The sequence below is a fragment of the Sciurus carolinensis genome, unplaced genomic scaffold, assembly GCF_902686445.1.
Source record: "Sciurus carolinensis unplaced genomic scaffold, mSciCar1.2, whole genome shotgun sequence".
Lineage (NCBI taxonomy): Eukaryota > Metazoa > Chordata > Mammalia > Rodentia > Sciuridae > Sciurus > Sciurus carolinensis.
The window spans coordinates 4273-22121 of record NW_025920575.1 but is presented as its reverse complement, the minus strand read 5'-3'; the positions used below and the strand labels follow the sequence as shown (position 1 = coordinate 22121).

Sequence of the window (17849 nt, the reverse complement as noted above, 5' to 3'; positions counted from 1 at the left end):
TCTGCAGTTGCAGTGCCACCAGAAGTGCCTCCAGCAAAAGAGCCCCAGTTTCCAGTGACACAGCTCACGGCCGTACCCTCTGAAATGGGGGGAGATCCAACAACCAAACTGGAGAACAGATCCAATTGTGCACCATCAGCAGAGGGAGCGCCAGGGCCTCCAGAGGCCACTGGAACACCTGGGGCCCAGGAGGCAGCGCAGTCGCCAGCCACCAGACAAGAGGACGTTCACCCCTGGTGTCCTGGGGCTGTGGAGGGCCAGACCTGCATCCACATGTCTTGGAATGGTGTCTCCTCCTTCTCTGGTGGCAGCAGTTGCAGACACCAAGAAGCTAGAGGGGGAAGGTTCAGGAGGAGGCAAGGCAAAGCCCACTCCACTCCTTCCTTGTTCCCAACAGAAGAGGTCTCTTTCCATTGTCACAGCTATCCATAGGTGTGTGTCACAGTGACCTACACTCACACAGCCAGGTCTGAAGGAGCCATAACCACATCTTTGACAGCAGCAGGTCACCAGAGGTGGACATTTTCCCAGCTGATGACAGAGCAATCCTTCCCTACTCTGTGTCCACCTCCACTCTGAGGCTGATATCAGATCATGTTCACTGCTACCTCTCCTCCCCTCTGAATTTCCCTTTACTTTGCAGCAGTGGGCTGGGTGGACCCCATGCCTGGCGGTCCAGGCCCTGCCCTCTGCACTCCAGCCTCCAGGCCCCCAACCTTGCCTGTGAAGACAATCCCACTCAAACGCGGGTCACGCCTTCTCCTGATTTTTGCGACTCCATGGTTAACAACCCTCAGAGCTTTGATCCTCCTGAGAGCTGTGCTCACTGATGGTGGTTTCAGGGCGGCCAAATAATGAACCTGTCTCCCTCCTCCAGCAGTGCACTGCGGGCCTGTCCTGGAGTGAGCCCTGTCCCCATCTGTGGTCCCTGGAAGGGTTAGTTCTCCACAGTCCTTCCTCACCTGCCTTCTTTTTCTGAGATGAACTGGGGACTCTCAGAACCTTTCCCCTCTATAAGTCACAGCTTCAAGCCACCTTGAGGACAGCAGCAGCCACTGGTGTCCTCCTGGACTGCAGTGTGTGCACACAGTGACGTGGAATCCATTTTCACAATGATATGTTTTTCCCGTAGGAAACTAGCATGTTTCTTTATATATTAGTGTTTGGGTTATTTCTTCCAAATAGATTTTAGGATTCTAATGTAGGCTGTATTTCTTTTTTACAAATAGATTAATGATTTTCTATTTCTTTTTATGAATTATTTTGGTATTAATAAGTCGTTGACAATTTTGTTGGAAATGAGAAATTTTTCATAGTTTAAAAGAGAAACAGGGTTAGAGAAAGCTACTGATTGTTGCACATTTGCCTTCTTTGTATCTACAAAACAAAAACTCTTTCTCATAATAAGCAGTGGCCAGGTTTCCGAGTTATTAAATCATACTGCCTAGGAAGAAAGGGTCAGCATCCTTCTGCTCCCTCACTGTGCTCCCCAGAGCTATGTGTGTAGACAGGGTCCAGTGAGCTGGCCTTCTCCCTCCAGGATGGAGCAGCAGGCCACGTGGATACTCAGCCCATGTCTGCCCCAAGCTTTGGCAAATGTGTTTCACGTGTTTTAACAGTTTCCTTCTATTGCTATTGGACTCAGTGTGTTTTTGTGTGGGATGAATAAATATCAGCCTGTGAAGCTCTCCTCACACCTCCTTTGTGAATTTATTATAAAATGTATCCTTCCGTACATGCAGCCCCAGCCCGCCTGCAGCCTGAGGAGCACAGGGTGCCCTGTGCAGTCCCCATTCCTGCCCCTGGGGGACAGTTAGGTAGGCACTTGGAAACCCTCCTCCCTGACTCACCAGCATGCAAGCGTCCCTCTCAGCCCAGCCTGGCTTGCTCTCCACACTTAGGCAAACAACACAAACTATTATTTTTAAACCTTATATTTATATATATTATTTATAATATATATAAATATTATATATTCCAAATTTTGATCATGAACTTGTGTTAAATTTATCATTAGAGAGGAAAAAAATCCTTGTTTTCAATGAGTAATAGCTTAACATTTGTGTTAGGTACAGGTCTAAGCTGTTTGCCTCTATCTTTAGTCAGCTAAGTAGAAACTATCATTATCCCTATTTTATGGATGGTAAACTGAGGGTTCAATCATAATTACTTGGGCTGAAAATAAAACCCAGACAGTCTGATTCAAGACAGCACACTATTTCATTCTTCTCACTGACATGTCATCCTGGACCCACAGACTTAATGGGGAAGTACTTAAAATTAAGGACATTCAGAGCCCTTCCTCTAACATTACACAACCCGTTAATTGTTTTTCCCCCAAATCCTGTACTGGTGAATGTTATGCAGATTGGGTCACCCAGAGTAAAATAAAAATTGCTCACCAGTCCAGCAATTTCCTTTCATAGACTGATCAACACCTGAGCAAATCACTAGCTTATACATACTAAGGGACAAATACAAGCATGTTTTCTATCGCAGCTGTTTGTTAAAAACAGCTAAAACAACATATATGTCCATGAACCCCCGAACAGACACTCTACCGCATATTCCACAGTTGAAGATTAGGCAGCAGTTAACCAGAATGAGCGACAAGTCATGGGACGTCCTCTGAGATACACCAGGTGGAAACATAAACAGGACGGTGTAGACACTAGGACTCCACAGAGGTCAAAAGAGTTCAATGCTACCCATTTTCTACACGACAAATACATGCTCGTAAAAGCACAAGAAAAATATTAAAAGCTTATCTCTGAGGATGCAAGGAGTCAAAGATCAAACAGGGCGGGGGTTGTGGCTCAGTGGTAAGAGTTCTGCCTATCATGAGAGGCACTGGGTCCCGTTCTCGGCACCACATATAAATAAATGAATACAGTAAAGGTCTATAATATCTTAAAAGATATATAATAATAAAAAAAGGTCAAAAAATGACAACACTTACTGAGCTTCATTTCTTACAAGGAAAACTGTACACATTTTTATAACATATCAAAACAAATACTTTCCAAACTAGTGAGAACAGTGAAGTAATAAGAATGACCCCAATTTGTAAAAGCAGTGAATAAAACATCTCTGCAAGTGCTCTTGTAGTTAATGACAGCAAGTTCCATGTGTAAGAACACACTGGCATCTGGAGTAGGTCAATAGGCTAGTGCAGGACTATCATTTTTCATTCATGCTTACACTGACTCAGGAGCTCTGGTGAACATGACTACCTTTGTCTTTTTAATCTTTAGAATGAGATGATGTTAATGCAGAACAGTCCCCACCATGGAGATGATACTAACACAAGAAGGGGCACCCAGCCCCACTCACCTTGTCGCCTATCTGACATAGGTACTCAGCTCTTGCCATCATTGCATCCCGAATCTCACTCTCCCCCAGATTCTTCTCTGCATCCTCCAGCTCCTCATCCAAACGCTTCAGCTCTTCATTTGCCTTCATTTTATTGAGGTGGTCCATGTGCATCTGCCAGTCGAGGGTTTGCACGGACTGGCAAACATAATAATAAGGAGCCATGTCTGAAAGCCAAAAAGAGGAATGCACGAGTGGGTCACCTGGGACTTTAAAGGCGGTGTCTGCCCGCCTCTATCCACGAGGTTGTCGCCCACCCCTCTCCTCCCACTCCGGGAAAGGAACCGGAGACCGCGTGGTAAACCACTTGGCCAACGTTCACGTTTGCAGGTGGGGGCTGCACGGGCCCATCCTGACTCCGCCCACCCTCCCAGGTCTAAAGGGAGGGCGAGCCTCTGTGCTGCACGGCTTCAATGCAAAGGAGGAAACTGGAGTCTGCAAGCAGGAGAAGGCGGGAACCTCTCTGCACACGCTCACAAGCGCTCGTCCAGCGTCAAGCGCTCAGAGCTGGGAGGAAAACAGGAACCGGACCCAACCTCTGCTCCCCTGGAGCGCTGGGCTGACAGGAGCAGCCGACCGAACCCAGCACCAGGCTCCCCGCAAGCGGCCCTCGGACAGAAAGAACCCCAAGCGGACCCCACGGAGCAAGGCGCGGAAAAGCCCTAAGGGTCGGAGGGGCGCCCGCGTCCCGTGCTCCGCTGGGGAAAGGCCCGCGGGCTGCGGGCGCGGGCGACCAGGCCCAGGGCGCTGACTGGGCGCTCGTGGGGCCTCACTGTTGTCGCCCACGGCGACCATCAGCTCTTCTGGCACCTCCCGCGTCCCCGCGGTGCTCTGGCAGGCTCAGCATAAAGCGTAGCTGCGCAATGCGCAGGTCAGGGTTCTTGGGCAAACCCTCCTCCTCCAGGTTCTCCAGCGGCATTTCGGAGGCAGCAGGACCCACAGACAGCAAGAAAGCCGCTTCTGACGCGCTTTGAGGATGGCAGCGAAGCAGGAGGAGTGGACCAAGCTCCCAGCCGCCTCTGGCAGGGCTTCCGGTCCCGCCCCTGCGGCCGCCGCCTACAGCGCCCCCTCCTGACACCGCGGAGAACAACTCGCTCCGCCTGAGCACCTGAGCCCTCTTGTGGTCACTAGTGGCTTTTCCTAGTTCAAAGGGCAGAAGCCCTGAGTAACTGGACCCAACTTAGAAGTTCCAGATCTTGAAACTTTCCTCCCTCTCCTTTTATCTCTTTGATTGTTTGGGAATTTTTGAATACATAAGAATAATAGATAGTCACAATGAAAACAACCAGTCAAATTTGTCAGGTCCTTTCTCATCCTTTTAATCCTCTTAAGGCTCTGACATTTGTGGCTTTAGCCATGTGTGGGCATGTGATCAACCAGGTCATGCAATAGTTTAGCACGGCCTAAATAAAAAACCCCTAGATAAGACATGCAGGGTGGTGCATGCCTGTGATCCCAGCACCTCAGGAGACTGAGGCAGGAGGATGGGGAGTCCAAAGCCAGCCTCAGCAACTTAATGAGATCCCATGCAATTTAGCAAGACCCTGCTTCAAAATGAAATATAAAAAGGCTGGGTACTTGGCAGCATGGTTAAGCACCTCTGGATTAAACCCCCATACCAAAAAAAAAAAAAAAAGAAGAAAGAAAGGAGAACCTATTACACTCCAAATTCCACACACTCCCCCCTGTTCTAAGGCGAAAGTGTCACCAGCTTTAAGAGAACAGCATTAGCTTTTTCTTTACCCATAAATCATTGCATGCTGTCCTTTTCAGCCTCTTGTTCCCGTTGCCCAAATTTTGAGGATTGGTACTGGTTACATTAGACTCCCTGGAAGGCTATTACATATTAACTCTTACTCTTCCATTATTGGTGTCCTTAGGTTGATCAGGGTGTTTATTTTTCTCATATAAAGACTGAGGTGATGAGCTCAAAATGCACAGATTCATTTATATTTTGTGATTTTTTTCCTTAGCATAAATTTCCATGCAGGAATAAGAGACAAAGAAACAGTGATTTCTGAATCTTTACTATCAAATTAATTAAATAATTAATTAAGAGTTTAACCAGTTTACACAGCCACTGAAATGGTTGTGAGTTACACGTTCCCTTAAGTACTAGATATTACCATGCACTTTACATATATTGTCTATTTATCTGTTTCTATAAAACAAAATAGGTTTTTTTTGTTTGTTTGTTTTATTTGTTTTATCTTTTTTGTACCAGGGATTGAACCCAGGGGCATTTAAGCTGTGAGCCACATCCCCAGCCTGTTTTTTGTATTTCATTTAGAGACATGGTCTAACTAAGTACATGGAAGAGCTACCAGGATGTTTCCAGAGTTGTCTCGACAGCCTCAGGAGACAGTTCATGTGCATGATATGGTACAATGACATTGTCTCCAGTTATGTCACAGTAGAAAATAATGATCATATGCCTCAAAACAGATGATATGTTTGGGAGTTCCATAGCATTCCATTTCCATTCTTTTTTTTTTCCAAAAAATCTGTTCTTTTCAGTTGCACATGACAGTAGAGTATATGTCACATGTTTATATAAACATGGGGGACATCTTATTCTAATTAGGATCCCCGCCTTGTGGTCGTACATGATGTGGAGATTCACTGTGCTGCATTCACGTGTGAAGGTAGGACAGTTCTCTCAGATGCATCCCACTGTCTCTCCTGTTTCTGCTCCGCTCCCTTCCCTTCATTCCTCTTGGTTTAATCTACTGAAATTCTGTCCCCCACCTTATTGGGGTTAGCTTCCACATATCAGACAGCACATTTGATCTTTTTTTTTTGTTGTTGGTTTTGTTTTGACATGGGCAGGGGGATTGGCTTATTTTGCTTAGGATAATAGTGTCCAGAATCATCCATTTAACAGCAAAAGTCATAAAGTCATTCTTTTTGTGACTAATATTCCATTCCTTCTTTCCAGTCTACAGAGTGTGTGTTACTTAGGGAGCATCTACTGTGCCCAGTACTTTCCTGTAACAAGTGCCATGAACAGCCAGTTGCTGACTGCAGGTAGCTCGCTGTCCTCTGCTGTGTTCCACTTTAGTCAGGGACAGCGACCTAGGGACATAGGTCCATGATCATGGGAAAATGCAGCTTATACCTAGGTGTGTCAGGGACCCCTGCTGCTCCCATCAGGCTTTAAATCTTGCTGCCTTTCCAGATGTTTGCAAGTTATCCAGCTGAAGACTTGCTCTGCACCTCTCTTCTCTCTTGGGCCCCTCCCTGTAGTGGTTTGGTTTGGGGTTGGGGACTCTGTGCCTGTTTTCTTCTCTGGTAACCTGTCCTCAAGAAGCTTTGAGTCTCAGGCTTGACAATATTTCTTTACTCATAAATCTTTTACTCATCACCTGCCTCTTCCTTCTGCCTCTTTGCTGCCTCCATTCTGCCTGGTGAGGACATCAGCTGCTGAGCTCCTCTGTCACCTCCCTGTGCTCCACGTCTGTCCTGATGCAAGTCCCAGGATTGAAAAGTGGAGAAGTCCCATGGGCAGGGCCACAGGTCTCTCAGGGGAGCTGCCAAAGAACAAATAGGTCTGTGGCAAGCAGGGAGCAAGGAAGGGAGCGAGGGGAAAAGAAAAGGAAGGGCTGGGAAAAGCTGTGGTCCCCAGTGTGCACTCCCCATGACCGGCTTCCTCCAACTAGATCCCATCTCCTGTCAATCATCATTCACCTACGAACAGATCAATGGATTGATCCACCCATGAGGTCAGAGCCCTTGTGACCCAATCACTTACTGAGAGCTCTTCCTCTGAGCACTGCTGCAGAGGGGACATGTCTTCAACACTCGTGCCTGTCATGGGGACATTCCCATTGAAACCGTAACAGGGTCCTAAATGCACTTTTGACTTATGGACATGAGGAGCAGACCATGGGAGTGCGGAGCAGGGAGTGGGCATGGCCTTCAGTGCGACCCTCTCATCAGCTGGGCCCCACTGAGCCTCTCAGACTAGAGTTCAGACCTTGGTTCTGTCATCTGCTTGGCGGAGGGGAGCATTAGCAAGCCTCAGTTTCCCCATCTGTTTAACGGGGACACACATTTCATGCCCATTTGGCACATGTCAGAGTTTGCACTGCAGTGCCTGCCATGGAGGGAAGAGGGCCCTGCAGGGACACAGTGAGACAGAGGCGTTCCTGCTGCTGTCACCCTGGCAGACAGACTGCTGCATGGACTCTGGTCTCTGCCACTGTTCCCTCAGCTGGGCAGGCTCAGCATCATCCAGGTCTCCTCCTCTCCTGGTGTCCTGTCTCCAACCCACTGCGGCAGTGTCCCTGGCCTGGGATCCCGCTTTCAGTTATGCTACCTGTAGGGTGGCACAGGATCTGCAAGTCACCTCTTCATGCCTGAGTCATGCCCTGCCCTGAGAGCTGCACCTAGTTCTAGGGCACCATGGTGTGTGTTATCGTGCACAACTTAAGAACAGATCAATCACCACTGAGAAGTCCAAGTTTGAGAGTCCTTATTAGCCAGCTGGCTGACTGTCTCACACAATGCCCCAAAAAATGGCTATTGGGAGAACAGCCCCAACCACAGTGTTGTAGGTTTCTTATACCAAAAATCACATTAATCATAAGTGTCTGTTGCTATGATTCAAAATTACACATTAACATCATGAGATCATCGACACAGGGAAGTGGGTCAAAATGACCCTTACCTAGGAACAAACTGAAGAATGGTTATTAACATCCACACAATCACCATTCACATGGTACATTGTTTAGGAGCAATAGGAATCAAAGGAGAGCAATTTTTTACTACATAGGAGTTGCCATTGTATATTATTAAACATGTCACACCAAGTAACTGATGATGGGCACAGAGGCATGGCGTTCCCGTGAGAGAAGCTTATTTCCTACATAACATGGAGTCTCAGAGCAAAATGGAGTCCTTTTACTCATTTCTCCCAGAGTCTGGCCTACAACATTCTCATGGAGTCAGATCTGTCAACCCATCATATTCCCCACTGGTTTTATGTACATAACCAAATCATTGATTCATTAGTAGTGCATAGGTGATTATAGTGAGTGTGCAACACCATTAGCTTAACAGACTGGATTCTATCTCTAACATATTTAAGTCTAAATCTATTTGTCTACCTAAACTTTTGAAATTCTGGTTTCCAGTGATCAGGGCAGTGGTTCCTACAGCTGTGGAGTCTGCTATACCTATTCCCACTAGAAGAGGAACTAATACAAAGACTGCTTGTTTAGATATTAGTCCCACATGCTAGTGCATTTTGAAAGAGTAAGAAAAGGTAAAGTTGACAGTAGCAAAAGTAGTGAGAAGCTTTTTATTGCTTCAAGTCCCTGTGTGGACTCATGGTATGACTTTAAATGGTATGCCAAGGATTTTTTAATAATTATTAGGAAAATATGTATGTTATCTCCCACATCAAGCCCAGAGTCATTGTTTCACAGATACCATTGTTCAGAACAGTGCTAAATTAGCATGTACTCAGTCATTGTATTTACTTAGTAAACTAAGTAAGCGATTATAGCTCTGAATTATAATTCAGTTGTGAATTGACAAAGTTTAGGAGAAACACTGACATAGCACAAACTGATGTGTAAAAAGAATTGCTGGAAATTATATAAATAGAAGAAGGATCTCGATTTGCCATCTATTCCAGGTCCTGATCTAGATGTTTCTAAGGAGGTCATAATCCTATGAAAGACACATGATGCTAGTTGACACCTCACAAATTGTGTTTGGCAGCTTGAAGCGGAAGCATGACAGTTTGAGTTGATTTGGAGCTGTATAATAGCATATCACAGTTATTTTTCAGCCTGGACATAAACAGTTTGATTCATTCATCTTAATGAATCATCCCAAGTTTCTGAACCAAGTTTTTGATAAGCATATTGTTACTTGCTCGGCCTGACCAAACAATCTGTGTGTGTTTACCTATGCTTTGCACTTTATAGCCATGTATGCTTGATTATCAGAAGCTTTTACTTTACATCAGAGTGATTATGGGGTGTTTTGGGAATAGGGTTGTCAGGGACTGCATGAAATTATACATTCTGTGAGGCATAAATTATTTTTCCTAAAGCCTTTCTGTATGTATACAGAGTGTACACTGTTTAACCTTATCTGACTGAATCTGTCCAAAAGTGTGAATTTCATTCAAGAAAGTTGTGGGTTATAAGAATTGTTACTTTGATAATCTGCCTAAAATTTCTACCCTTGGATCCAGTTGAATTCGGGACTGGCTCCTTACCTTACTGCATTCTAAACCAGTAGTCCAGTCTGCCCATCCTTTTCTCCTTCCCTTCATACTAGGGGATTGAACTCTGGGGCTCTGCCATTCAGTCTCTTTTATTTTTATTTTGAGATGGGGTCCTGCTAAGTTGCCCAGGCTGACCTCAAATTTGTAATCCTCCTGCCTCAGCCTCCCAAATAACTGGAATTACAGATGTGTGCCCTTACACTTTGACTGCCCACAGTTCTTCCTGAGTGTTTCCTGAATTCTGTCAGGAAAATAAGCCAACTATCTATTTAAAAATTAGTTTTAGCTTAAATTAACATTTTCTTTTCTCTCTCTTTTTTTTTAACAGTGCTGTTGCTTGAACCCAAGGGCACTCTACCACTGAGTCACATCCCAACCCCACTCCCTTTTAAGACAGGGTCCTACCAAGTTGCCCAGATTGGCCTTGAACTTGTAACTTGCGATCCTCCTGCCCCAGGCTCCCGAGTCACTGGGATTACAGGCTTGTACCACTGCACCCAGTTTATCATCCTTTTTATTTAGTGAGAATTCATTCATTATAAAATAAATTCTGGAAGTTGTTCCCCTGAGCTCATATCTGAGAAGAGCTTAGGTATATAAACTTTTCAGTTTATGGACGATTCATTTTAGGATTTTTCAGCTTTACGGTGGTGTGAAAGCAATGCATGTTTAGTTGAACCCACACTTCAAGTTTTGAATTTTGAATTTTTTTCCCACCTCCGGAATGGGAGTGTGTGTTTCAATACTGTCAGAGTTGCTGGGTAGCACAGGGAGCCACAGTTCCCAGGCAGTCACTTGATGATGAGGGAAAGTCTGCCTCTGCAGGGGTGTTCTGTAGGTGCATTAATGCATTTTTGACTTTTGTTTTCAATTTACTGTGGGTAAATTATTGTGATGTAATCCCATTGCAAGCCGAGGAACATCTGTGTCTTCCTGGAATGACATAAAAATACATAAACAAAATGTTTAGCACCCTGGAGAAAAGTGAACTTGGAGTAGAGAGGGTTTGATTTGCTCTGATGTGTTTCCTGTCTGCTTTAGTAATCAGGAGGAATTACAAATATTTTTGACTCTAAAGGAATGGAGTCTAACTAGTACTGGCTAGAGGAACTCTGGGCCTCTGTGGCAGTCCCTGCTGTGATCCCACACCTCCTCCCCAACACCCCTGTGAGGTAGGCTTGGCAGGTGAGGACCCTGCTTAGATGGATGGAGTCAGGTGGCCACCTGGGTCACCCAGGCAGAGCAGAGACGTTGGCTCACATGTCTCCACCTACAAAGTTCTTGTCTTTTTCAGTGAGCTTTAAAATTTAAAAAAAAAGTAATAAAAATTTTAAAACATAAACTATTTTATCTTACTTTGGTTCCTACTCATCCTGTTTAGCTATGCAGTTCATCTCAAGAGCATCTCCACAGCCCTGAGCTTCTGCTGGGATAGCGACAGTAAACAAAATAGACGTGTGCATTTTTTAATGGTTGTTGTGTCTTGTGTAACCCTATAGAGTGGGTATATGCTGTCCATGGTCCTTGGCAGAACATGTTCCTCTGAGAAGTTAGTAAGGTAATTCTTTTTAGCCAAGCCAGAAAGGCAGCCCTGATTGTTACTTTCCATCAAAATTCCTCTTAAAACCATCTTAGCTACTTCAGAAACCACAAAATGCTGTACTAGCTGATGCTCGTAGTTGATCTTTAGGATTGTAACTTTCAAAATGGAAAGATGAAATCCAAAACAATTTGGATTTCCCTTAAACAGATTTTGTGTCCCACCTCAAATTTACCAACGAATCATTGTCCATGATCCTGTGTGGACTAGCAATTATCATGCTTTTGCTGCGCCCTTGGGGAGAAGAGCTTCTTTCTGATCCTCTGCCCCAGCTTTTACATTTATCTCACTTCTGTTGTCCCTGGACCATGTATTATGCCTTTCTAACACCCAGCACCATCTAAGAACAGGCGGGCCTTACTTACTGTGCTGGAGTCGGCCTGCCTGGGAGCACTGAGCTCTGCTCTCATCTGGCTACATGACACTGAGTGGTTGAATGGAGTCCTTGCAAGCCTTAGTTTCCTCATCTGGAAAGTGGGATGCTAGCAGTATTTACTTTGTTAGAAGGCTCATAAGGGCTGAATGAGATAATGGCTGGGAATCCCATTACAGAGCGCCTGGCACATCCTTTCTACACAGCAAGCAGTGGCAGCAGCTGCTGTTCTTACTGTCGTTGAGGTGGGACTTCTCATCAGTTTTGATCATAAAAGAGTAGCAAAAGGTTTAATAAGATACAAGAAAAAATCACAGAGTCAAAGGGGTCCTGTGGGGTCTTATGCACTACCTGGGCTACATGGTGCTCATTGGAATGGGATAAATAGATGCCGTACACACACCTTCCTCTATGTTGGCATGTGTGAACTGAGATAGAGCTTCAGATGATCTCTCTCCATCTCTCTCACTCTCTCTCCATGTATATAAAGATATGTGCGCTGTGTGTGAATGGTACTGGGGATTGAACCTCGGGCTTCACATTGCCAGGCAGGAAGTACACTAAGTCACATCCCCAGAGCATCTTATTTCATCTTTTGAGACAGGGTCTCACAAGTTGCCCAGGCTGGTCTTGAACTCATGCGATCCTCCTGCCATAGCTTCTCAAGTGGCTGTCATTATGGGTGTATGCCACCACGCCCAACAAAACTTCTCTTTTTTTAAAGTATGTGTTTGATAATCATGTCAGCTATGGCCATTTTAGAAGTATCGAACAATACATGAGTTTTGTTTTGTTTTTTTAAATAGACCTATAAGCCATGGGGTAACTACTTTTTAAAAAGTTTGACATATATCTAGGTTTTTTCCCAAGTATGAATGATAGTGTTTGAAGTTAATGATTTGCTTTGACTCCTTTTTTTAGGTTTGTGCCCTAGTTTTAACAGTTCTGCATTATGAATTATTTTTAGTTGTTTTCAAAGCAGTATTTATGACATGAAAAGATCTAATTATTTGCTTTGAACTTCATTTGACTTATACCTGGGTGTTAATACTTACAATTAAAAATAAAAACCAAAAACCTCAGCATGAATTCAAAATTAGAAACTCAGTATTGTTGGTTGCTTTCCATTCTGGAAGGCCTACAGAGAGGGAGCTCCCTGCCTCCCAAGCCCTGCCCTCGCCTTCAGGCCTGGGTGTCCAGACCCCAGGGCAGAGCTGGCTCAGGGCCTCTCACCCCTCCTTCCCCTCTCCCACCCCTGCCCTCCCAGGCCTGTGCACCTCTGCGTGGCCCCCAGCTCACGGCATCTATTTATCCCATCCCACTGAGCACCATGTAGCCCAGCTAGTGGATAAGAAGACCCCAGAGGACCCCTTTTACTCTGGGTTTTTTTCTTGTATCTTATTAAAGCTGTAAGCTCAGTTTCAAATCTTATGAAAATTAAGAATCCATACTGAAAGGATGACAGGAGTCCAACTCAGCCATAATGAAGTTTGTTTGTTTGTTTTCTTCTTTGCTCTCATGTGAGGAGAAAGCCAGATGCTGCCCTCTTCAGAACAGTTTACCAGCTTGAGATGTGAAGGAACAACTTAATTCAGTAGCATGGCAAGTTTTTGAGCCGGCATGTCTCAGCCACAATCTCAGCCACACACACACACACACACACACACACACACACACACAGAGCCTAGTGTAAGTTTTAGTGAATGAAACATTCACATGATTCTTGGTTTTTAAATAGCTTTTATTTTTGTAGAAGTAGGAATTACAGTTCCTTTTTTAAAAAATTGATACATCAACAGACCTAATATTAGGAAGCTTTGAGCATGGATTTTCTAGTGCTGAATCCCATGCTAAGGTTTACTAGGCAAGGAAAGAAGATGTGAACTATAGAAGATGGGGGAAGGGAGGGGATGGAAAGAGAAAAGACAGTGGAATGAATGGGATATCACTTTCCTCTGTTCATACATGAACACACGACCAGTGAACTCCACACCATGTACAGCTACAAAAAGGGAAGTTATGTTCCATGTGTGTATGATATGTCAGAATACACTCTACTGCCTGTATAACTAAAAAGAACCAATAAAAATGCAATAGGAGCAGGCCGGGCACTGCAGCGCTGCCCATGGAGTGGACCCCGGTGGGCGTCCAGCGGGCGGCGGGCACTGCAGTGGCAGCGGCGGTGAGGCCGGTGGCGGGGCCAGCCTTTCGCCATGGAGGCCCCGGGCGCCAGCTTCGCGTGCCTGCTGAACCCGGCATCTCGTCCATCATCTACGTGCTAGTCTACAGCCCAAGCAGGTCGGGCAGCCCAGGCTCTGTGCCACACCAGGGCCTGGCATCCCCCACGTCCCCCGAGACACTGCCCCGACCCGAAGAGGAAACTTTACAGCGCGGTCCCAGCGGCAAGTTCATTGCAGTGAAGGTGCACAGCCAGCAGAGCAAGGTGAGATTCCGCTGCACCGCGGGGAGGCCTTGAAGGTGCTTAGCATCTGGGAAGGCGGCTTCTGGGAGGGGACCTTGAAGGGTCGCACAGGCTGGTTCCCAGCTGACTGTGTGGAAGAGGTGCATATGCGGCAGTATGACACAGGGCATGTAACCCGGGAGGACCGGAGGAAGCGGCTTTTCCGCCACTACACAGTGGGATCCTATGACAGCCTCACTTCACACAGTGACTACGTCATTGATGACAAGGTGGCTGTCCTCCAGAAACGGGAACACGAGGGCTTTGGCTTCCTGCTGGGGGGGGGGCAAAGCAGAGATCCCCATCAAGGAGTTCACACCCACGCCGGCCTTCCCCGCGCTCCAGTACCTGGAGTCCGTGGATGTGGAGGGAGCAACCTGGAGGGCAGGGATTCGCATGGGAGACTTCCTCATCGAGGTGAACGCAGTGAATGTGGTGAAGGTGGTGGCCCTGATCTGCCAGGGTGGCAACCGCCTGGTCATGAAGGTCGTGTCTGTGACCAGGAAGCCAGAGGAGGAGGAGGCTCAGCGCAGAGCCCCACCTCCCCCGAAGAGGGCTCCCAGCACCACGCTGACCCTGTGCTCCAAGTCCATGACTGCCAAACTCGAGGAACTTGAGAAGCTGGATGAGATCCTGGCAGCTGCTGCAGAGCCAGTACTGAGGACAGACATTGCGGATGCCCACTCCAGAGCAGCCACTGTTAAGTAGTGGCCCACCAGCTGGAGGATCACCCCTGATGAGATCAATCAGTACATTCTTTGAGTGCCAGGGCCTCCCAAGCCCAGAAAAGCTGCCAGGCTCTCTGTGGAAGGGGATTCCATGGACCAAGTCTGTAGGGGAGGAAGAAAAGCTGGCTTCCCTACTGGAAAGGGTGCTTCCTGCAGAGCACAGCAGCACATCCATGCAGGACTCAGGGCGCAAGGGGCGTGGCATTTCACCCCACGGCAGACTGCACCTCCACCTCCGCAGGCACCCTATTACTTCAACTCTGGGCCACCCCCTGCCTTCTTGCCACCACCCTCACTTGGTAGAGTCTACGACACTCTATGCTCCTTTTAAAGCCAGGCCTGGAGGAGCGCCAGGTGCACCCCTAGGCCCACTGCCCTATCCTGAGCGGCAGAAGCGCGTGTGCTCTATGATCATTTTGCAGGACTCGCTGCCGGAAGCAGCCTACGTGCCCCGGCCTGTGCCCACCACCACACCGCTGGAGCGCCCGAAGCACAGGCCATGGCCACTGGGCCCGACAGCCCCTATGCCAACCTGGGCCCCTTCAGTGCCAGCCTCTTCGTGCCTTCCAAGCCCCAGCGCCACAAGACACCTCTGGTGAAGCAGCTGCAGGTGGAGGACACACTGGAGCATTGGGCCCTGACTGTGGGCAGTCCTGGCCCGGTTGGCGGCAGCTTTGCCAGGGAGCCATCCCCTTCGCACCTTGCGCCCAGTAGGGCGGCCTCGACTTTGGCGCGGGGCATGGCCTGAGGCTCACTTCGGGGGCCCAGGCCTAGGTCTGGGCCCTGGCCCTGGCAAAGAGCAGCGACTTGAAGAACGGCGTCGCTCCAAAGTGTTCCTGTCTGCGGGCGCCATTGAGGGCAGCTCCCCACCCCCAGTGTGTACTTGCCATCTCTGCAGCCTTCCCGCTCCATAGAGGAGCACCACCTGGGGGCCGGCCACACCACAGGACACGACTTGCTGCTCCCTTCCCCTGTGTCTGCCCTGAAGCCATTGGTCAGTGGTCTGGGCCTCAGGCCCTCAGGCTCCACCTTCATCCATCCACTCACCCGCAAACCCTTGGACCCTAGCTCACCCCTGGCCCTCGCCCTGGCTGCCCAAGAATGGGTTCTGGCTTCACAGGCACCCTCCTGCTCCCCAACACTCATGCACAGCCCTGATGCAGACCACTCTGGACCCCTGTTTGTCAATGTACAGGCCTGGGATTCAGACAGAGGGACCTTGGCCTCCCCAGCTTTCTCCCAGCGGAGCCCAGCCTGGATTCCAGTGCCTGCCCAAAGTAAGGTAGAGAAGGACCCTCAGGAGGAGCGGAAGTCACCAGAGGACAAGAAGTCCATGATCCTCAGCGTCTTGGACACTTCATTGCAGTGGCCTGCCAGCCTCATTGTTGTGCACACCACCAGCAATGGGCAGGAGCCCAGCAGGTTGGGAGCTGAAGAGGAGAGCTCCAGCACCCTGGAGCTGGCCCCAGCACTCATGCAGACTGCGTCTGTGGCAGAGCCTCTGCCTAGTCCCTGGGTTCAGCCCCCTGGCAGCACCCCAGCAGACCCTGGACCTGGCCAGGGCAGCTCAGAGCAGGAGCCAGAGCTGGTGTCTACTGTGAACCTGCCGCCTGCCCAGCTATCCTCCAGTGATGATGAGACCAGGGAGGAGCTGGTCTGCATTGGACTGGTGTCACCCCCTAAAGAGTTTGCCAATGGAATCCTGCTGGCCACCCCACCCCCCGGCCTGGGCCCATTGCCCACCACAGTGCCCAGCCTGGCCTCAGGGAAGCCCAGCAGTGAGCCACCCCCTGCCCCTGAGTCTGCAGCTGACTCTGGTGTGGAGGAGGCTGACACTCGGAGCTCCAGCGACCCTCACCTGGAGACCACAAGCACCATCTCCACAGTGTCCAGCATGTCTACCCTGAGCTCAGAGAGTGGGGAACTCACCAACACCCACACCTCCTTTGCTGATGGATGCACTTTTGTACTCAAGAAGCCACCAGTGCCTCCCAAGCCCAAGCTCAAGTTCCCACTGGGGAAGGGGCCGGTGACCTTCAGGGACACGCTGCTGAAGCAGTCCTTGGGCAGCGAGCTTATGGCCCAGCAGCACCAGGCCGACTCTGCTGTGCTGACCTCTGCTGCTGGGCCTGCCCGCCCTCTCTTCCTCTTCCAGAGAAGATCCAAGCTGTGGGGGTCCCAGTGGAGAGCCGGGGCTCCATGGGCCTGAAGACGACAAATCAACTATGATCAGCAAACTCAGCTCCTGCCTGCAACAGCTGAACAAAGACACCCGCTCCCTGGGGGAGGAGCCAGCTGGTAGCCTGGGTGGCCTGCTGGACCCTTCCAAGAAGTTGCCCATTGCAGCAGCTCCGTGAGTAGGGCAATATGGGGAGGGACTTGTCCCTGTCTCCTGTTCCTCTTGTCCACTCACAGACCCCTCTGTTCCTCCTCATTCTGTCCCATCTCACCTGTCCCCCACCCCAGTTAGCCATCTCTTCGTTTAGTCTTGCTTTGTTTTCTGAGATAGAAGGCCCTTTAGGACTGCTGGTCTCCATGACCCTGTTGGTGCTGGCCGTAGAGCATGAGCATGTCCAGAACCCCAGCTGTTTGGCTTTCTTTATGGACTTGTGTCTGCCAGCTTATGCCTCCACTCCTGTCCTCATGGGTGGTGTGACTGTCCCAGGAAACTGGTGCCATCTGTCCTGGGCTGCTGCCTGCTTTCCTTCTTTTTGAGGCCTGTAGCACCCTGGCAACTTTTCTTTTGGGGACCAGCCACTAACTCCTATTTTCTGCCCAGAAACATTTTTCTCATGGTACTCCCTTAAACACAGACTCCTGTGTGTGATTTTCAAAGTGCATTAAGAAGACAGGTGGGGTTGTACCAACTGCCCTCTCCCCTTCTTCCCTTTCTTGTTCTCTGTCCTGCACCCCAGCATGGGGTTACAGGGAGGGGCTGACCTGGGGGCTGGATGCCACTGAAGTTGTTGCCACTCTGTGTAGAATCCCTGGGCTGGGCCCTCATGGGCTGCATGTGAGCTGGTTCAGGTGACCAGCCTCTTGTGTGCCTTTCTCAAGCTTTTGCCTCTGTG

The 17849-nt window shown here is 48.5% G+C and overlaps 1 protein-coding gene and 1 pseudogene across 1 annotated transcript; one reads left to right on the top strand and one right to left on the bottom strand.

Annotated features, from left to right (window-relative positions):
* Positions 1-2764: 2764 nt before the first annotated feature.
* LOC124975847 (26S proteasome non-ATPase regulatory subunit 6-like) lies at positions 2765-4297 on the bottom strand. The gene is made up of 3 exons (XM_047538351.1): positions 4183-4297; positions 3334-3539; positions 2765-2770 (listed from the first exon to the last, which is right to left on the bottom strand). Exons 1-3 carry the CDS (start codon positions 4289-4291, stop codon positions 2765-2767), a joined length of 321 nt encoding a protein of 106 aa, XP_047394307.1. The 5' UTR covers positions 4292-4297.
* Positions 4298-13802: 9505 nt separating this feature from the next.
* LOC124975846 (SH3 and multiple ankyrin repeat domains protein 3-like) lies at positions 13803-17135 on the top strand (annotated as a pseudogene).
* The last annotated feature ends 714 nt before the right edge of the window (positions 17136-17849 follow it).